The sequence below is a fragment of the Neocloeon triangulifer genome, unplaced genomic scaffold (genome assembly GCF_031216515.1).
Source record: "Neocloeon triangulifer isolate White Clay Creek 2 clone unplaced genomic scaffold, ASM3121651v1 ptg000002l, whole genome shotgun sequence".
NCBI classification, from domain to species: Eukaryota; Metazoa; Arthropoda; class Insecta; order Ephemeroptera; family Baetidae; genus Neocloeon; species Neocloeon triangulifer.
The window spans coordinates 2,079,196-2,101,972 of NW_026775545.1; the positions used below are offsets into that span (position 1 = coordinate 2,079,196).

The window sequence follows — 22,777 nt, forward strand, 5'->3', positions numbered from 1 at the left end:
AGAGCTAAAAAAAAATATTAAATGTTGCTACATGTTTTTGAAGTGAAAACTAATCAAATAATCTTTGAATCTTCTGACCATATCGATTTTTTTTCCATTCAAAGGAGATTAATTATTAAAAATAACCTATAGTCCTATAGTTGATTTCCACAAAATAGCAACTTTTAAATATGAATCATAACGGCCGAACGTGCAAAAACCCAATGAAAGGTCCAAGTGCTCTTAAGTTAGCATTATGCTGTGAGGACGATTGTCTTTTTTCAGTTTGCTGCTTTTCCGAAATGTGTTTTCGGGCGAGGTAACTTTTGTGAATGGTCGCACGCGTGCAATAGGCAGGCAGCAAGTGCCGAGGCCTTTTCAGTGCTCGCTACGCGAGACTTTCCAACTCCATGGCACAAGACAAAGAGTCTCTCAGCGATTTTGGCTCGGCGAGAGCTGCTGCGTGTACATATTTTATAGCGGAGGGCGAAAGAGAGACAAAACTCGCACGCACTGCCGAGACTAACACGGAGGAGAGCATCTTTCATAAAACAAAGGGCCATAAATTGCGGCAACACTCGGCGCGAAACGGGCAAAAAATCGTCCTCCGTACTACATGCGAGAGTTTTGGCCGTACCAACTGGGTGAAATTCGCCGTCCAAAGTCGGGCGCTGCAGGTGTTTTCGTACGATATTAATTAAAAAGCGAGACAGCGCAATTTGATAAGAGCTCGTCTGCCCAGCACGTTTGAAAAGCGAGCTTCTGGATTGTTCTCGAGTGGAGCAATTAAACACCCTGCACAATGAGAGGGAACTCGAGAATAAAATGCTGACGCGTCGTCGGCCCTTCAAATTAGATTTTATTCCTAATGAGTTCACCGCAGCGCACTGTAAAGGTCTCGGAATAAATCCGGTCTAGCTGGAAGTTTCGGTCTTTCGTTCCACAAATGCAAATTTCCTCTATTTAATTAAAGGTTAAATAATAAATAATCCAATTTGGGTAGGCAAGAGTCGACTGAAAATTAATTGCAATTTCTAGTGAATTCTGAAGCTTATAATAGATTTGTAGCAATAATTGCCATATTTAAACTTGAGAGAACGTGAATTGGTTTTTCAATTTGCTGCTTTTTGTATTTCTCTTCTTACATTTAAAATTTAAAATAGGGTCGCAGATTGAAACTGGTTACCTTTTAACCACTTTTAACCCTTTTAAGTACTATTGAATTGAAATGTGTTGCAGTTTATTTTGGAAAAGAATTTTAGTTTTTAAAAGTTTAAATGTAAGATTCTTAGCCTGGTGGTTTACAAAAAAAAAAAAAATTTAAGCTCAAATTTTATCTGAAAGAATAATAAGTTCAGTTGTTTTCCAGAAATAAGTATTTTCAGCGTGATAAAATTTTAAAATTCTGTGAAAAATAAAATACATTTAAAAATTAATATTCAAGATTTCGTGGAAAAAATTCAAGTTGTAACAGTTCATTGTCAGAATAACAAATATAAAAAAAAAATATTATGAAATGAATTTTTCAGCAAATTAAAAAATGTAAAATATTATTTTCCCTTTCTTTGTGTAATTTTAAATTCATTTTGACAAGACAAGTTTCATTTCCATTTTGAAATAAATATTTTTCAAAATAATGTCATTGCAAACGAATTTCTAGTTTGTGACTCAATTATTTTTTTAATAGCTCGTTCAAGATAAATTTAAAATGCGCATGACTAGAGTTGTTGTAAATGGAGCGTCCACCTTTTAGAAGCGAACAAGTACTTTGTGCAATTGCCACACATCGATTGGCACAGAGCAACATTTTGCAAGAAAAAAATACATGATGTTTGACGGCATTTTCCTTGTGTCAAAGGAAAATGCGCGCCGCGAAGGCTTTGTCGCGTGCTGAAAAGAACTGTCGCCATTCAAAGTGAATATTGAGAAAGAGACTGGAAATAAATGCACGCTCGACTCTAAAGCAATTCTGCGATCGTGTGCATTAAACACATGAAACGTCTTTTCCATATCCGATCGTCAAAAGGCGCGTTTGCTGTTTTTCCACTCTTCTTTCATTTGATGTTGCAATCGTGTAATTACGAGGTACTTTGACGGTTTAATAGTTGTCTTTTAATTAGATCGTCAAGCTAATTTAAGAAGAAAGCAACAATGCAACGCGATGAAAGGCAGGGTTATAGCTTAGAGTAATGATGACAAAAGAAACGAGTCGGCGTCGCTCGTTGCACTAAAATTCCACAGACGGAGGAAAGAAGAAGTGTATTTGACAGGTTTAAAGCGGCTGAAAGCCTGCTTTCGTGGCATTTCTTTAACTCTTGCAATCTGATTGTCAAGCTGGGAAAATTGGATTCTGAGGAAAATCACTCGGAATCGATTTCTCTTAAGTGAATTTCGTAGAGTCCACAAAGAACGGTTAAAAATGGATCCAACATAAATCAATAAGTGAAAAACTCGTGCTGAATTTTGAATTTAATACCTCATGATCATAAAAATTAATGCTCACAATAAAAAATATTTATTAAAAAAAAAAATATTAAATTTTGTGGGCATTACAGATTGAGGTCAGTTATATCCTTCTCAAAATATATAAATAAATAAATTCATTTTTTTAAATTATTCTCTTGCAATGAACAACCCGGATTCAATTTTTCAAGTATATTTTTTCATCAACATTTTGCGAGTTGAGGGTAATTTTATTTAGATTAAAATAAGCCATTTCTGTGATATTTTGAAAAACTGATTTAAGGTGAAAAATCTCAAAATTTGAGCTGAAGATAGATTGTTATTTACTTTTGAATGTTAAAATATAGAGTTCAACAGGCGATTTCTCATCAAATAGGTGATCATAGATCTAAAGCCTCTATTTTTACTTAAAAGCGGCATAATATATTTTTTCTTTATAAGAATAAGAAAAAGGCTATCACCTAATTTCTCATCCCTTTAATGCATAATTATAATCGGAATATTTTTATTTTTCATCATTATCTGTTTTGGCATTTATATTATTTTTTTCTCAATTCACTCAAAATACAAACATTTGGTGAAATTTAGTCATTTTATATTAGTTTCTTCATCTTTGGATGAACGAAATTATGCACAATATCAAAAAATGTGTGGTTTTTTAGTGCGATCAACTAAATTTTAAATTCTAGGAATCAAACTACTTTAGAATTTAAAAATAATATCCACAATCAAAATTTATTCTTCCCACAAAGTGGAAATGTGAAACCTGTCTTGTTCATGTTCACAGATATCTGAAATTTGATTTTCAATTAACAAAAACCGTCAAAGTAAAGAGCATTTCTCAAAATCTTGAATAGAATGATCATATGGAGCGGAGCGCAGTTCATCTTGAAGTGCGTTTATACGAGGCGGGTGGCATCTGTGTGTGTCTCGCCTCTTTCATCACATACGGTGAAAATCGAAAGGCGCCTGCGGCACAAATTGGATATCAATGACGGCAACCCTATCACGTATCTCAAGGGCCTTGGCAAACATCAGCAGCCTCGGTGAGCAAACGGTGTGAAAAATTCGGACCTCGCCACAGGCAGATTCCTCCGTAAAAACAAACACGCGAGACGAGCGAAAAATTTGCGCACCGGGAATAAATAGTGGGGCGGAATTCGGAGCACTCGGGTCAACTCCCGCATGCAAACGCTCTTGGACGGGCACATAATTAATACGGCCGGTCGTTTTTCAGGCCGCAGAAAAAAAATCTCGAGCTTTTTGTTTGGAGAGGGGTCAGGCCTTTTTTATAGTGCACCACCAAGTCGGTCGGCGCTTTTAAGAGGCTGCAAGTTTATTTACTGGCGTGCCATTTCGCCCTCAGCTAATGTTCCTAAATGCTATATGTGCGGCGGACGTGCGCGTTGCGGTTCTGCTCACTCTGAGAGGCTGCGGTTTGGTTTGTGCCGGAAAAAGTTTTTTGCTCGGCCGGACGATTTATTTTTTGTGCGCCCGCACGACGCTAATACTTAAAGAAACTGGCGTGAAAATTAATCGTTTTATTTACAAAAGCCGTTTCATTTATTTGTTTCAACCGCCAGGACTGTTGCTCTTGCATTTGTTAAATCTTTGAATTTTAATATTCAAATTACTCAAATATATTTAAAACGGTTCACCTTGATCTTTTCTAGTAAAAAAGCTTCAGAATTTATAATCAAAAGAGCATTTCAACAAACTATTGTCGTAAGAAATGATCTTACAGTTTCTAGTAAAACAAATATCCCATTTTTCATCCTGATTTCCTAATTATTTTATCAATTTAAAATTACGGCAAACTTTGACTAACAATTAGAGACTTTTATAATTATATATCAAAATATCAATTGGAACCATTGGTGGTAAAAAGCAAACTTTCAAAAAAAAAAAAAATACAAAGTTTACGTTTTTTTCCCCTGAAATCAATATCCTAAAAGTGGCATTTGTATCGATACTTAGAGCTGTATCTGGAAATCTAAAAGAAAATTATTTTTAACAATTATTCTTTATTAAGACAATTTTTTTTTTTAAATTTTTTAGACCAAGTGAATTTAAAAATTATTCATATCAGAGTTTGAAATTAAATAATCAATTAATCTCTAAAATTTATCTCTGAGCACAACGTTTGACATTTGATATAAAATTATTTTTGATGTTTTTACTTTGAATAAAACTTTAAATAATTAAACAATAATTATATTTTTAAACTTTTGTTATTTGTTCTAGCTTTACATAATATGAACATAATTTGACAATATTTAGTTTTTACGGAAGCTTTTTAACTCCGTGCTGATTTCTTTGAGAAAATTAAATTTGAAAAAATGCAAATTAATCATTTTTACAATCATTATTTTCATTCATTCATTCATTATTATTATTATTATTTTACAATCATATTACTTAAATCCATTAGAACCTTGAGAAGATTATGGAGCTTTTTAGCAAGATTAATTAAAATATAACTCATTCTCAACACAGAGATTTCAAAAAACCCTTGCTCGAATTCAGAGAGCGTGCTATGCTGTACAACCGCCTTATTTGGCTTTGGGTCATTCCGTGTCTGCGCCACATATTTCACGGTGTCACGCGCTTAATTTGTATTTATAGCGGATGCGTGGCTTGAAATGCATTTGACGTGCTATGCACCGAGTGAAAAATAAACACACACAGCAAACGCCGCAGCGGCAATTACGAATTTTTGCCGGAGCGAGGGTTGTTTATGGCAGGAGCAAATTCGCCCCCGGCTCCAACGTTTTAATCTTTTAAATGCTTCTCTCGCACACAGGTGCAAAACGCGCGAGTCGTAAAGCACCTCCGAGGATTTGGCGATGAAATTTTCATAAATAAATGGTCGGGGCGGCTCTGAATAGATCCGCAGCCGAGGCACAATCATGCCAAATTCGCCGTTCGTCGAGTGCGAAAATTGCTCACAGCGGGCCGCCTAATTGGACTTGTTCAAGATTTCTTGGCTGCCGTCGCCTGTCAAGTAAATTGTGTCTTGCGCAAAATCGAATCGTTCAAGCGACGTAATTTCTAATCGCCTGGTTACTTCTGTTTCATTTATTTCCCTTCAAAATTTCAGCGTTGTTCAATGGGCCTCATTAAGGTGAACACTTCATAAATAAATTATCCATTATTTCTGGTGTTTTAATTCATTGCTCATTGCTCTCATTTTATGTTGCAAATATGAAGCAATTATGGTTATAAATTCAAAATTTAGGAAAATTAAATTGTCTAGAATATTTTTAAATCAATTAAGTTTCCTTGCCAAATAAAATTTAGATTAATTTATTTATTATTAGTTTGTGTTTCAATTAGTATTGGATTAAATTATCTTAAGAAAGTGACTTGAATTGTTTTGAATCCACTGCTTTTTAGTAAATTGTTGAATAATCCATTCAGTCATTTTCAAAATGGCGGGGTTTTATGCGCTAACGTCAAAAATTAAAGATTTTCCATGTTTCCCCCAGTGTGAGTGATGGTGGTTTAATTTGCAGCAGCACTGGCTGAATGGCTGAATGCATAATATATCATTTCGACACGCACCAGTGTCATCCCGCTCTGCAGTTTTCGGCTGCAAGATAAGAATAATTCGAGTTGCTGGCTGTCACCCGTCGTAATAGATTGCTTTTCCAATGTCCCAGAATTATGATAATTTATATATGTCAGGCGAGTGGAGAAACAAAGCTGGGCATGCATTTGGAATTTGATAGCCGGCCGCGATAGCAGTACAAATCCAATAAAGAGGAAAGCGAGCTCCTTACCAGGGTCCCTTTGTTTTATTATTCGGGAGGAAATTGCTGCGAAGAGACGGTCCGTGCGAGCGGCCTGATTGGGCGAGGGGCTGCAAAAGACTCACTTATGCAACCGGATCGACACGCCGGCGCAACTGGTTGCCTACTTTTAAATTTCGCTGCCTTGTGTATTGTGATCTCGGTGATTATTATACGCGCCAGCGACGCGTAATATCAAAGAGGGAATGAAAGAGCAGAAGGGGGTGGGGGGTGGGGGGGGCGGACTGCAACGGAAATTTTAACAAGCTTCCGCCTTCTTGTTTGCAAAGTGCGCGAAAAGAAGGGAGAGTGAGGCTACGGTAATAAAAATACAAAAGCGCCGCGACATCATTATTTCAACGATACAATAGGTCGCGGCAACCCGGCCTCGTGCTATGTGTGTGGCGGCTTAAATTATGCTTTTTTAGCTTAATTGTTCACCGCGCAAAGTCAAATAAACACAAAGAACAACAGCAACTCACAGGCACTGCACACACGTTCGCGAAGGGGCGAACAAAGAGCGCGGTGTGCAAAACCAAGCACCGTTAATGACTGCGATCTCGGCTGTGGCAAGGAAACTGTGGAAAATTTAAGCCTGCCATGAATAATTGTTACAGCCAAGCCATGTTCTTTTGATGTAAAAACGTTTGAAATGTCATTAACGTCGCTGGTAATGAATTTATTGTCAAACACTGGCTTTTTTGTTAAGTTTTAGAAGCAAAATATTACATTAAAAATAGTTTAAATCTCTTTAAAGGAAAAAATTAAAGCAAATGTTTGAAAAGCAGAAAATTGAATGAATAAAACAATTAAATTTTGATAATTAATCAAATATTTTTTATCCCAAAATAGCATTGATAATTCAGCAAAATTAGTAGTAAATCAGTGAATTAAAATTAATGATTTACATATTTTGTTGTAAATTAAATTTACTCCACTCCCATTATGAAAAACATCAACAAAGGACTAACTAAAATTTTAATTTCAAATAATTAGGCCATTTTATCGCTCCAGTCATCACATTATCATTTTGCTCTCCATTGTGTTTGCTGTCAACAGTGCGTCGGCAAAAAGCGAGAGTGGCTGAAGAGAGACGCGAATTGTCAGCTCATTACATTTTTCGCGTGTGACGCACTTTTATCCGAAGGTGCGTTGGCGAAAGTGAAAATTACCCGGCTTCTGCGCCCTCGCCTTAATTCAAATTCAGCGCTCGTATATGTGAGGCGCCTTGAGGGTGAAAGGCAGGCCAACTCATCGGGAGGGAAAGCAATCACCTCGACAGCAATTAATGCCAGTCTTCGGTTCTTCAAACATTTCCAAAACGAAATTGGCACTGTCGGCATTATATTTGTACCTCCTGCCGAGCGATATAGAGTTTTCCACTTTGCACAAAAAAAAAATGAAATGTCAATTAATTTGCTCCCACACAGGTAGAGGAAATTATTTACCCATTGTTGGTTGAAACTCAATTATAAGTCGGAGTTTCTAATTAATTTGAGCTGGGTTAGAGTATATCAAATCGCAATGTTGGCTGAACCAGAAATAAATCGATGGAGCGATACCTTTTCGAGAGCTACAGTTTGAGAGTGGAAAACCCTGCAGCACCTCGGCCCGTTTTATTACAAGAGCTTAGCAGGGGCGGTGATTTTATCGTTTAATGGACAGCCTTGATGAGAAGTAAACACGGCCATTATGAAGTGGTGCACCAGAACGGCAGCTTTTACTTTGTTATCTTTCCACCGCCTTCTCGTATATACGGCGGGCGTCTCTAATGCGCCGCACAACAAACTTCCCAAGTACTCTCTGCATCGAGCTGCTCAAATGAGAAAAAAATCCAGAGTGCTCAGAATTCAATTTAAAAATAATGAGCATCTCGAGCTCGGTGTATGTGCATGTGTGTTTAATCTCTACTGCAGTAGAGCAAAAAAATAACAACTTGCCAGACCGGAGAAGGTGTTTTTTTCATTCCGTACGTGAACTTGTCTTTTCAACTCCGCAAGCTTCTCGGTTGACAGCAAAAAGTTTAATCGCACCCGCCTGGATTACTTTAATTTCAAAGTCCTTCCAAGTTCCTTATTGCGCACCGGAATTTCAATTAGTAAATAGTTCACGACACAAAAAACTTCGTCTTTTCTTCAGCGTTTTGTCCCTTCCGCGTTGGAAAATCGTTGGTTGTTAATCGTCCCCCCTTCCCCAAAGGCCCGTTTTGCCACCAAGGCTAATTTGGTAGTTTGCGTAACACACGAGGCTTCAGGCGAAAACTTAGGCACCGAAAGTGATTGTTAACTAATTAACTGTTTTCTCAGCAAGGAAACTGAGCGTGAACTCCCAGAGGGATTGTGGATTCTAGTCTAGTCTACCTACGTACACACATGGAAGTTGTTTTCCTTCTGGCAGTTAAGGGCAAACAAAAGCTGTTTTCGGTTTTAAACTTAATTGAGTTTGTATGCAAATTTAAACTTTTGAAATAAAATTAGTCAAGATACTAAAACAAAGACAAAAAAGCATTTGCTGAAAAATGATAACAATTATATAAATTAAATAACTTCATTTTAAAACAATTTGATTAATTGAGATACAAAATGATAAATGTGATGAATGAATTAAATGTTATGCCACTAAATGTTTTACGATGGGCATCCTCTTAAGAATTGGAGATCTGCTGCTCCGATTATAGCTTTCAGAGAAGAAACTTTGGTGAATATCAAATAAATTCAAATCACCATGAATCAACCCTCCATCGTGAAATTCTACCACAAAAAGTTCAAAATTAATTTGATGCTAATTGATCATTTTAATACAATCTGAGCAATAATTAATTCTAAATTAAACATCAATGACCTTTAAGAAAATTCCACGGGCTTTTTATTTTCCTGAATTAAATTAAACATAGAAATAAATTTGCATATTTCCAATTTAGTTTCTAAGGATTTAATAATTATTTAATATAAAACCTTTGAGAGTGAATTTTTTGCCACACATTTCATAGGGAAAAATTTAAAAAATTGGTCTCTTTTGAAAAAATAATATAAATTGTAGATATTTTAAAGCCATTATTGTTGCATGTAATCTCAAATATTGAAACAGATTTTGGTATTTATGTTGGTGAGGACTCCTAATTTGCTAATGACGCTTAAATCCCTCCTAATCCATTAGCGTTTTAGATAATAAATGCCGCAAAACAGGGCTCGCATTTCCACCTAAATTGCTGCAGGTGGGAAGCTTAAGGTCTCTCTCGACAAAGCATTTGTATTTGCTACGCTTATTGTTAGTTTGAGTTGTTAGTTTGCACTCACCACTGTTATGCGAAGGAGGCGGCGGTGGCTTGACAATGCCTTCTGTGGCGCTGGGCAACAGAAGCAGCAGACTCGCCAAGCCGCATGCTACGAAGATTACAGGGCTACTCGCTGATGTAGTTAGACACGTCATTTCTGTGGCACTGGCGAGGCTTGATGAGGCGTGGTGTTCCCTGTTGTTCCGGCAGCCGCCATTGTGTGTTCCTCGCCCTGCAAACGGAAAATTACATTCTTTAAACTTGGTCAACTCGGTCAGAAAGGAAAAGGGTTGTCGCCCTGCGAAAGTACACAAAACGTGTGCGTCTTGCATGAGTAATGGTGGCGCGGCAAATGAACCGTTGCCGCGCCATTACCAGCAACTTTCATATACATGGCAGCGGGAAAAAGTGAAACTTTGCATAATTAATGCGGTTTAAAACTTTTGGCGCACACGAATTGCGCCGCGCCGTGTGTTGTTGGGTGTCCCAGAAACAAGCAAAACATGCGGCATCTGCAAACAGCACGACTCTGCCGTGAATTTATTCACAAAAGGGGGTGGCAACACATATGCGAGCGAGTACATATGTTCACGTGCTTGCCAAAGTTTGTGCTTAAACGAGACTTTTTATAGTTCGAAAGCAAATTGTTTTCAAAGTTGTAGATCATGTTTTATGCTTTATAAATTCGTTATGAATTCCTGACAAGGTGCTCATGACAAAGAGAAAAAAATCACTATATTATCTTCAGCTAAATTTACATTGATGAGGATTTTGTTATAAAAAATTGATACCGGGATTAAGTGAAAAATAAAGAGGAAACTGAACCTAAAAAGCAATTTTTTTTTATAAATTAAAAAGTCATATTTTTTTTAATTTCTTATAAATTCTTCCTCTTGATTTTTGTGATAGATCAAGAAACACAATTTTGCAACTAATTTTAGTTGGATTCAAGAAACCAGGTTTATTTAAGTTCCAGCAGACCATGTGTCTCTTTTTGGGGTAAATTGGCATTATGTTTCTTCATTTTTCTCTTTGCAACACGAAACTATATTCAATTTTTTATAAATTCCACCTTGCGTTCGCTTTCAATTTTTTAATACTCTCTTTTACGAATTCTAAGAAAATAATAATTGAACTATGGAATTTTGGTTTCCTGATTCTTCAGGCCCTTATTATATTTTACAATATGTATGTATTTTTTACAAAGAGAGATGTTCCTTTACTCAAAACCAGCCGCGAGTTCTTTAAAACAAAAAGGAGGAACAAACTTTTCTTTCTGAGTAACTTCGCAAATTACAAATCTTGCCGGCGCTTGACAGCCTCCCTCCTAAACTGATCTCCGTTCCCATTTTCATGTCCAAGCAGCAGTTCGCTTCTCCACCCTATTTTCCTTCAGATGATAGATTCTGCTGCAGACTGATCCCTCTCATTCTTCTCGCTCTCCGACGAGTCTTTATCGAAATTAAAGAGAGTGAAAGAAAAAGACAACTCCTTTAAGAAAGCGCGTTAAAACTTGTGCTCCGGCTAATGGGTCTAATCAATTAAATCGCGTCGAATCCTTTCCAGCGAATTGTTTTTACTCGACGACGAGTATCGATCTTGTCAGAGAAATAACGAAAATAAAAAAATAAAGAGATAAGTGTTCGTTGCCACCATAAACGGTATTTTCGCAAATTCACGAGAGAGGGAAAAGTGGCTGATCAAAACTCTTTCGGCCCCAACAGACGGACGAAGTTGAGTGCGGAAAAAAATCGCAGAAAGATTTATTCTGGCCCGCGATAAAAAGCAAACATGCACGCAGACAGACAAACAAAGTGCGAGGAGAGGAAAGAGAAGAAGGCTATTTTTCAATGTTTTATCTCCCCGCGGCTTTTGTTTATTGCCCGATGGGGCATAAATCATTGTGCATGATGAAACGACGCCAGAGAGTGCAATAATGGAAAGAAGTGGCTTATTAAATGCCGATCCGTCTGCTTCTCCTATTGTCTCGCGGAGATATCGGCGATTCACATCTCGCGCGCAGCAAACCAATAAATGCACTGGCGCGGGCATGATTTAAAAGCGATCATTTACTCTGGAGCAGTCAAAGTGCAGCTGCTGGCCTACATTGGTCGTCGCGTGTAATTAACAGAATCGCTGCTCTTGGAGGTCATCAATCATGTGGCACGGACGCTTTGTGGAGCAGATTTGTTGCCATTAGGACTTTATTAAAATGCAAGATGTGCAGTCATGTGCACGGAAGGAACACGACTGCTGGATTGGAAAGATTTATGTACTTTGCGAGAGATAAGTTCAGCAGAGCACGTTAGGAACGTCCATTGTTTTTGCTGTACTTGGCGAAAACGGATACTTAATGAGATTTCATTTTATTAAAGGATCACTGATCACAAAATCTATAGCCAGCAAGAAATATGAAACACTACTTTTCTTGATATTCCAAAATTAAAATATTGCAATATTTCTTGTTACATAATTGCGCAGAAAAATTTAATTTATTATATTCTTTTTAAAATTATTTTGATCTTAACAAAAAAAGACAACAAAAGCTAGCTGCGCAGAAGTAGAAGAATTTCTTTTTTTTTAATTCGACTGTTTTAGCAAAATAATTACCATCAATTGTGGGTTTTCCGCATGAACTAATTAATTCTTCGAAACGTTAGCTTTGTGAAATTCTAAACTCCAAACTATCAAAATTATAGTGTCACATTTCCTTTTTGGTGTTGAACAAACATTGTGGATCGAATTATGTTGTTTAGTTTTAGAGCATGTTATTAACTACATTTATATTTTGCTGTAATTAACCTATGAGCTGTAATGCCTGAAATTAAAAATTAATAACGAAAATTAATTAAAAACACACAATGTTCAGCAATATAATAGTTTTATTTTTTTAATTTATATTTTTTCAATTAGTTTTTCAGGCTGTTAATAAACTGAAATGTTTTTAGATTTTTGCTTTTAATCATAAGTAAGCGTGCTGCTGTTTGCCGCGATACGCGAATAGATAATGCCCGGCGTTATGGTCATTAAAAGCCAATTTTGTGTCGCGTGCAAAAAGTGCGATTGTAATGACGTCAAATGTGCCAGCAGAACGAATCGATTGTTCCGACCGAGTTGCTGACCGGTGACTTTATTGGCATTTATTGCAACCAGAAAACAAGCAGTACTAGTGCTACTTGTATCCCGGGGCCAGCCATGCGAATGACAGAAAATTGCAAATCGAAGCGCATTAGGCGTGTGTTTATTTACAGATCGGCAAAAAAAAGACGCATTTATTTCCCTCTGCAATTCCAAATGGATCTGCAAACAGCACGAGTGCACACGAGGTCACGGGTTGGATTTGATTAAAATAAAAAAAATTATCTCTGGGCAAAGTTGGCATCAGCGCTCTGGCGCAAAACTGCAGAGCAATCCATTTTGCTCAATGGAGCGCGCTCCAATTTCGGACTGGAACAATTCCGATGCACTCGCTCGCTCACTGGTTCGCCGCTAAAACCCACCTCGCTTCGGCCGCTAATTCCGCTCTGTCGATTGAAAATTAACGCTGACTGTGTCAATTTTTTTCCAACTCCAACGAGAAATAAATCGTTTAAAAAGTGGAACAGCTGCCTCAGCCTCCGTTTGAGTGCAAAAGCGCCACTTACTGAGTTTCAATTTAGAGTTGATTCACTTCTTGGAAATATTAATCATCTGGGTAAAGAGAACAATATATTTTTTAAACAGCTTTCATGTTTTGCGATTGAATTTTTATCATAGAGTTCAAGGAAGTTAATTTCAAAATACAAATCAATGGTGGGAAAAAATATAAATAATTCTAATTGTAAATAAATAAATCAAATGTATTAAAGACATACGAAAAACGGAAATGAAAATAAAATCTTTATAATTTTAATTAAGTTTAGACACAAGTTCTTTCATCGAGGATCTGCGAGAGAAATATTGTCTCCCCGAAACCGAAAGTTATGACAAATTTTTCACTAATCAATCCTTTAAAATAGCCGAAATAAACTTAAAATTCTTTGACACTCCAGCAATGATCGACCAAAACTGGAAAACAGCTTGCTTTGAAAATCGACACGTTTTCACCCGATATGCATGTCACGGTTTTCACTATGTGTTGTGCCGGACTAAAAATTACCACGCGAGTGCTCAAGAAAATTGCGTGTGCAAAAAGTGTAACCAGCAGATGGACACTTATCACTTCCTCAAATGCGCAAAAAATGATATGTCTCTTATTGAAGCTTCAAAAGTTAAATGGAAAAAATGACGTTTTTGCCTTCTTAATGTTTATTATATTATGCTGTATTTATTTTATGTAACCTGTCGCACGCCATTGGCGTTCAATAAACACATACATACAATTAAGTTTAGAGCTATTTCGGAGTGAAAATTAAAATTTTGCATCTTCATATTTAAATTTTTGTTGATAATAGCCAAATTCTGCAAAACATTTTATATCAGCCGCTTAATTCATTCCAAATATCCTGATTTAAAAAATTTCTAATTTATTTCAAAAGAAAATCGTATTTTCCGAAAAGTTTGAGAGATTGAAAAGCATTTTTTATTTTTTAAAGCACCTCAAAAACGTGAAAAGAAATTACAAATTTAAAAAAAAAAAAAACATATTCAGCCAAAAAATGTCATTAATGAACTATCATTATCACTTATCAAATCTAATCACAATGTCATGATAATGATTTCTAGAAGTTAATTGAGAAAAAATCTTTTTGCTCCTTTCTTATTGTTTCTTTCCAATATTTCGTAGTAAAAAAAAAACTTAAAAGTCTACAGATTACTACAATCTAGTGACGTCACCTTGAATTATTTTGCAATTTAAAAGTTAATCTTTAGTAATATCTCCTTGAATATAAACTGTCAATCAACTGCTTCTTTTAATAATCCCTTCCAGGCAGTTATTGCTTGTCAGGCTATTTACGAGAGACTCTATAATACAAAATCAAAGTACTTGATGCATAAACAAGGGCTGAGTAAATCTATATTTGAAATGGGTTAACAGATGCGCAAATGTAAGGCTTATTTTCATCTCAAATCAAAGCACGGTTCACTATTTTCTGCCGTCACAAACAAGCTCTTTCGTCTCTTCGCCCGACTGTGAAGCCGTGTGACAAGTTATTACATTCTGTCGTTGGCCGACACAAAGGAAATATTGCAAACTAGCCGCCAGCATTGTGGAAATATATGAAGTTGCGAAACGGACTTCAGTTTTTATTCTCTCGCGGTGGTGCCGTGAGCAGAAACATAATGGCTTATTACTGCGACCGCATTTGTTTCGACGAAACAGCAGGAAATTCGGATTGTTCTCTTCCTTTTCTTTGCCCGTGGCGAGGCAGCCCCGTCAATTTTCCACCGCAGCCCCATTTTCACCGCATTACGGGGCCGCACACTCATTATGCGCGCCGAGCAGAGAAAAGTGGAACAATTTCCGATCAGAAACGTCTTCGCCACAGAAGAACTCCCTCCCGCCCCTGATTGTACGTGTGTTATTTTCCACGGCGGCAACTCGATAGGGAGGGAAATTGGAAGAAAATATGCATGCATAATATAGCGAGCATATTATACTGAATTGTATTAAATTGGGCGGTCGGCCGGACGAATAAATGAATTGAAACGCCTGCAATTGAAAATGAATCGATCAATTTATTCACAAAAGATCCCTTTCCGTTCCGGGCTCTGCAATTGAATATACAAGCGAGCCGTGGCACTTTAGTCCTGGTGAGGTTAAATCAGCCATTGTGTTTTGCTGCCGATGGAATTTTGAATTCAATTAAAACTCGCACGAGTGAACACTACTTTGTGAAAAGAGCATGCAAAAGCAATATCTTTTGCCTGTTTGCAGTGGTTCCGCAATAATTTATTCCAGAGAGTTCAAATTTCAGGCCGGTTTTGATCAAGTTAATGAGAATTTCGATCTAAAATTAGATTTCTGATGAATAAAAAATTAAAGAAATCTTTAGATTTAAGCGCCGGTAGAAAGTTCATTGAATAGTTCTAAGTGCTTTAGCGTTAAATTACATTACTGAATCTTCTTTCTTTGATAGTTAATCAAATCAGCACAAAAGTTTAAGTGAAACCAGAAGATATTCGCTAAAAGATTCTTTCTCTTGTTTGTCTTTATAATGGTGGTTAATTCAGACTTTGTTAAAAATAAAATCTTGAAATTATTCTGCAATTTGTATGAACTTTAAAAATAAGTTGTATAAATATTTTAAAATTTAAAATTAATTCATGCTTTTTGAAATTCCAACACATTTATTAGTTGAATCACGCCAGACGAAATGCAGAAAACATGGTTTTATTAAATTCCACTGTCGAGTGTGAAAAACTAATTAAAACCAGACGGCTGAAAAATTTTTCCGCCTCGAGCAGAAAAAGCGGAGAACGTTTTCGGTACGTGCTGTGCTGCAGCGAGCAGTATCACTGGCCGGATTAGCTGAGTTATTACTCTTGTGTGCAGAGCAAATAAATCAAAGTTGAGCTTTATTGTCTGTCTAGCAGGCGGCTGGCGAGCCCAAATATTTGTGCGTCGCAAGAGCGCAACATTAATTACCTCCATTCTCCTCCGTGGGTCGGCTCGACAGGAATTTCCCAATAAAAATCTCTCGCTGCAAATCTCATTAGCTCGCCGACGCTCATAAAAGCGTTTAACAAACTCGTTTCCCAGCAATTACGGCGCAGGACACTTTTTGCGCGGAATAATTTTCGAAAACTCGGCATCAAACAAGACGAGCACGAGAGGGTCTTAATTAAGTGTTGACGGAAGAAACTTCTTCAAAAATGCATGAATGTTGTATGTCGTCAGTGAGATTAGGTTGCGCGGCGAAAAAGCCCCATCTGCAGCTCAACGCATAAGGGAGTGAAAAAGCACCCTCTGTCACAGAGGTGTAGTGTTTAATTTCCACGTGCGAATGAAACGTCGAGAGAAGGAAGACGTGTCAAAAATGCGACGAGTTCTTCGCACCTGTCTTAATGTGAAGCGCAGGAGATGAGATGACGTGCCTTGGTTAGGAATTCTCGGCTTTAATTTAGGCGAAATGCAAATTGAAACTCTCAGAGTGCAAAAGATTGCGAATCTTTTTAATTAAATATTAAATGGGAGAGCACAGAAGAGACCTGCTTGTGCCCCAAAATTAGAGACAATCGATTGAAATTGTTTTAAAAAGAGCATATCAGGCAAAATAAGCAAAATGTATTACATTTTATGGCAATAAAAATTTCATATGAATCAAGAATAGAAAACGACACGTTTCAGGACATGAGCATTCTGATTTCTTAATCAAAGTTTAATTAATCATTATAAAAAATTTAGTAGATGTAACTGTTAGCATAAATTTAAAATTTACTTTTCTTATTCAATATTAAAAAAGCAATATTTTTTGGTAAAGCACCTTCTGAAATTTATAGAATGTTTAAAAAGTATTAAAAATAAATATACAAGTAAATATAATAAGTCATTTAATAAAACTTAAACACTTTATTGACAAATACTAGAGTTTCTCTCCACTTCAGATAAAAATTTTAAATTGTTAGTTAAATGATGTGATTTTAAAATGCATGATATAACATTTTTTAATATTTTTCTTTCTCTTTTTTTTCAAATAATATGCTGTGCTCTTTAAAATGAATTTAATATATACATCCAAAATTTTTTTAAATTTTATATTTTACAAGTAAAAAAGTTATTCACGCGTGACTGAACCAGTTTAAAGTAGATATATCTATCTAACTGAAATCGCACGCGCACTTCACCTCACTTGAAATCAAAGCATGAAAAAATTATGGCCGCAAATGATTAAAACGGGTGAGCTCCGCGTGATAATAACATCGTCCCAGTTCGTTTAATCCCCTTCCGAGGTAAATGAATAAGCTGAAAAATAATAATTCAAAGTAGCAACCGAAATTTCCATTCTAAAGCGTGTCAGGGGATTTGCGCTCAGCTAAAAAGTTTTAACTCAGCCAACCAACGCATTTTGCTGGGTCAGATTAGACAAAAAAAAAAAAAATACAGGAAGGAAAAGCTTTGGACGCGCTCGGTCTGCTACGCTAGGAAAATATATAAAAATACATCGAGTGGGCGAACAGAAGAGCGCTCTTGAAATCCAGGCCAGTAAAAAACACAAGCGCACGGAGAAAAATTGCTATCAAATCCCGAGTCCCGACGAATAGGAAATTTCCATCCAAACGCGTCGGCATAAAAGTTGCGAAAACGGTTGAGGTGGCCTGGAAAAATTATCATCTGTCGAACTCGAGGGGCTGCCCATCTTATCTTATTGGGGTTCCTCTTCTTCCCCCTCTCGGTCTATTTCCATGTATGTTATGAAAAAGTTTTCTGGGTTCGGCAATTTCGGAAACGCGAGCGGCGAGTTTGTTTCGCTTTGGTGCCCTCGAGCGACGTGGCACCGCACGAGTGGGCGCACACAAATGTGTCGTCCCTGCGCGCAGAAATTCTTTTCCCCGGTGCATAAATAAAAAGCCGCCAACCGGCGCAAACACGTCGCAACAAAGGCTCAAATATTTCATCCGAGGCGTATTCAGAAATTTATGCTGCTGCTAGAAGTGAATTATTTTCTGCTACACTCATACAACGATGCGGAAAAACGTGCAAACACGTTTTCAGTGCATACATAGTAAGAATGTTTATTTAATCATATTAATTACTATGAAAAAATTTATTCTTGGCTTATACAAAAAATTTAATCTTATTAAGCAAAAATTAATCTACTGAACGTTTCCAATTTGGGTATACAGCGGCGGCCGAGTCTCTTTTGATATCGGCCGTTTTAGCAGACATCTGCTAGTTGCGAACCCTTTCTTCTCTTTTTTCCAATTTAATAATTTTTCTGTAATGACCCAGAAGAATAAATAATAGCAATAAGCTTTATGTTAGAGTCTATATCTTGTTTGGGTAAAGAATTCTTGAAATAATTTTTCCAACTTAAATGGGGATGAAATGAACTTGGTTTGTTGAAATTTTTATTCTTACCTTTTTAATGTGGCCGATTTGAAGAATTAATTTTAACAATTAAAAATGAATTTTTATATTATACCTCAATGGAAAATTATCTACAAATTTTTTATAATTTATAAACAAAACTCGTCGATTCCTCAATGTGTTTTGTGAGCTTTTTAATTGTTAAGAAGCAAAATAACAATAATCCTGGTGCTAATCTACATGCTTTGGCTGCGGGCTATCAAAATTAATAAAATAATTATTTTGTTAAAAGATATCTGATATAATATCAAACAATGTGTTAAAACTTGTTTGGTGTAAAAATTAAACAGTAAATTTTTCAAGAAGAATTGTTAATTTGAATGAGATTTATATTTTAAAAAAAAAATTGATTTTGCTACTAATTCTAGCCAAAATGATTTCACAGCTCATTCATTATGGCTGCAGCCCGCAGCCGAAACATGTAGAGCAGGATATTTTTTGCTTAAACAATAATTATGCATCTCACAAAACTCATCGGGGAAAAGCCGATTTTTTATTCAAATCACCTTGAATCAACCCTAGATCGTGAAATTCTACCACACACAAAAAAATTGTCAAATTTTTTTTATTATTATTCGGGAAACAAATTTTTTAAATTACCAGCAATTACCAGTATTATGCGATCACTGGCGCCAAAAAATGTGGATAATTGTATATATGAATTAAATTTTTGTAATTTTTAATTAATAAATACAATTTAAATTAAATGATGTACCGACCAAGGATGTATATTGACGTTATTACTCACTGGCCCTTTCAACTGGCCGGCGAGATTGTTGAGAGAATACTTGCCGTCATGGAACTCGGTCTGATTACATTCCCTACCCATCCAGTGGCGCAGTCAAAAGCGAGTAGTCGAGTTGTCGGAACTTTTTAGCCAAAGGTCAACTACACATAGAGAGGGCGAGCGGCGACGACCCTGAATAACGAGATTTGGTCCAGCGCGTCTCTCTGGATTAGTAACGCAAAATTCCAGCCAAAATAGTCTGATGCAGTCGACGACCATTAGCAAGAAGGGAGACGCACTTGACATGCAAGACACACGACTCTGCGCTGGTAATCAGATTTCGGGGCGGCATATTCGACAGGCCGAGTTGGTTTGCGACTCTGTTGAAATGCACGAGGGGTCCCCGCGGAATTCCTCAACACTCCGTTTGATGGGAAGGGGAGTGAAGGAATATATTGTTATTCCTCCATTTCGTCTTGAGCCGCAGGTTTCGCAGCGGAATAATATTAAGTGCGCAGGGAAAAAATCAAAAGACGAGCGAGAGAGAAACCCAAATCAAAGGGAAAAAACTAGCGTCGCTCAGATCGCGCCAATTCCAGCCGAGGAAAAAGTGCTCCTCGGGCTGTAATAAAAATTCAAATAGAAAAACTTGTTATTCGGAATGTGCCGAGTGCGAGGAATGAGACGGCGAATCTGGAAATATCCTCTAATATCGCCTTTTTCCCGCCCAACCGATATTGTGAAAAGCGGCACGTGTGTGCGAGTCTTGGGTTTCCTTTCGCCCTTTCAGCCCAGAGAAGAGACATTGCTTGCAAATGCCTTGGGATATTTTTGCGCAACGACGGGTAAATCACAAAGCCGCGGCGTTTCCAATAGCGACCTTATTAAATACGGACGCAGGACATAAATCTACTTCGGAGCCAAAAATGTCATGCAAAAGACGAAAATGAAGGCGTGTCTGTCCCCAAGGTTGAAAGGTTAATCTTCGACCTAAGAAAAACTTTTATCTTTTTTTGCATTGAGAAAACGAGAAGATATTGATTTTTTATTTATATTAAAAAGATTGCATTTTAATAATATAAGAAGATCAGAAATATTTTTTTTATTATTGCCATACTACTTCTTCTACTAGGATACTTAGAACATTAATTTAATTTTGCTGATATAACTATTTAATCAAATTGTATACTTAAATTGATACTCAATTAATTATCCAACTTGAAACACATTTAGAAATGAATTTAAATTATAAAAGTTTAAGTAGTCTTCATATTTTCCATTTTTTATTTTTTAATAAAATTTGATTTGTGCTTTAAACAATTTCATAATTAATTATTAATAATACAATGAAGAAAGATATGTTCTATATAAATTACTTTTTTGTATTTAATAAATATTTATTATATTTTGAAATTGAAGCGTCATTTTATATTCTTTTAATTTATTTATACTAATTTAATCTCCATTCAAGTCTTAAAATTTGCTCTTTTCTATTAAATTATGCTGATCTTTTATTCAAAATTTGATAAGCTAAAGAAATCGTCTTGTGTAGAAGATTGGAATAGTTTTCATTTGGTTTTAAAGAGAAAATTAAATCAGTATTATATTAAAATTGCAATGGTTTTATAATAAATTCTGCTGACGTTTCCCATTCTTATATCGCTGACAATTATCTCCCAGCACTGAATATGTATTCCGTGAGTGCAAGGCATCTTCTCTCGCTTTTCCATTTGCGTCAAGCGGCACTCATTGGGCGTCAAGAGCTGCTCTCGCGTTATTGAGTCGGGGAAATTCTTTGCTCAGTCAGTTATGCAGCAAGTATGCCTCGCGCCCGTCGCTCGGGGCGATGCATAATTAATGAGTGCCGCAGGACACAACTCGAGAGCTCCTCTATTTGTTGAGATATTATTATGGAAAAAAAGAAAAGGAGAAATGCAGCTGCTTTTATGGAGTCGTCTGGTAGTTTTATGGCTAATAAAACAGCTGCAAGGCCTCGGAAGCAGCTTAGGATTTTCGCTAATTTGCATAACGCATTCCACTGGAATTTTTCCACAAGCATAATTAATTCGTCCAAATTATAATCAAGCCGCTGCCAAATTGAAATTTTGCGCAAACAGGAAAGTATAAAAACGCTGTAAATTGTTTCTTCCATGAGAGAGCAGAGCGAAATTAGATTATAACAGGCGGGTTGCAATTAAGTTTTAATGAAAAAGCGAGCGCTTTCAATGCTCTCTCTCATCCACTTCCCTCTTTTTTTTTAATTTTCATGTGCCCGTGCTGCACGTTAAATTAAAATCGATACTCATAACCATTAAGCTGCCAAAAGTCGCGAGTACAAGCATTGTTCGGTTAAATAATAAAACCGGGTGCTCTCGGTCCAAAGCCCACGGCGCACATTGTTCGTTGCAATAACAATAATTCGGCTGCCTCCCCATTAAATTCGCGCCATTTCGCCATTCTTGCGTCCGAAATTATAGACGACTCGTGTGTCAGACCCGCGTAAACAATAATTAGACTTTCATCGTTTCTGCGAACGAAACGTATGTCGCTGCTAATTATCCGCGCGTATAATTACACGTTGTTGCGGTTGTCGCGAGAGAGACAGACTGGCTTATTATCCAACTTGGTGCGCGACGATATATAAACTATTTATATAATATGTGTTGTCAACAAGAAGCCATTTTTGGCGAGTCGTTCTTAAACAATAGTCTTCGTCAAATGTTCCAGGCCTTTATATTTTATTCTTCTAGTTTTCAATATCGTATTTTATTATATAAAAATAAAAAATACATAATTAGGTACAATAATAGACAATTTGGGGGGAAATATGACAATAGCTAAAACTAGCTGGATAATAGTTGCTAAAGGGCCTGACATCGTCTGACCCGGTAAACCTGGTAGACAAATCTTGAAACTTTTTTGTGATTTGAAATTTTGAAGGAAATGAAGTATAGATGAGAATATTAAAAACAAGTAGATTTTCAGGAATTTAATCTATATTACTATTTTTATAAAGATTAATCTCTCAAAATTTAAGTATTATATGCATTATGTATTTTTATTTTAATTTATTATTAATATTTAATTTTTGTATATTTTATTGTTGCTAAATTAAACATAATATCAACTTAGAATAATAACTTATGGAACTAGATATAAAGCAAAGAGTACTTAAACAATTCACATTTTTATTTCAAATAAAGTTACATTTACGCTATTAATATGAAAGTGTTTCACAGAAACATTGTTTAGCAATATAAATCGGTTAAATTAATTATGTATAAAAGTTCAATTGATAATTATTCAACTTTATATTTTAAATTGCACATGAATTTATATGCACATTGTAAATAATAAACACATGCATTCCAATGTAAGTAGAAAAATAGATGCAGAGTAAAAATACTGAAATGACATATTTTATGATTGTTGTCCAAAATGCCTTCTTGTCAACAACATATCTAATCACAGGGGGTATATATAATTTGCAGCAAATAATAATAGCGCACGCACTCGCTTGTAATGTGATTAGT

At 36.2% G+C, this 22,777-nt stretch overlaps 1 protein-coding gene across 2 annotated transcripts in view; it reads right to left on the reverse strand.

Moving 5' to 3' along the window:
• Window positions 1-22,777, reverse strand: part of LOC132205038 (neurotrimin-like) — a 145,941-nt gene that overhangs the window by 76,632 nt on the left and 46,532 nt on the right. For both annotated transcript variants that reach the window (XM_059633862.1, XM_059633861.1), the window contains one exon: window positions 9,530-9,739. In XM_059633862.1, coding sequence (XP_059489845.1) covers window positions 9,530-9,662 — 133 coding nt within the window. In that variant the 5' untranslated portion in view covers window positions 9,663-9,739. The remainder of the gene's footprint in view (window positions 1-9,529; window positions 9,740-22,777) is intronic.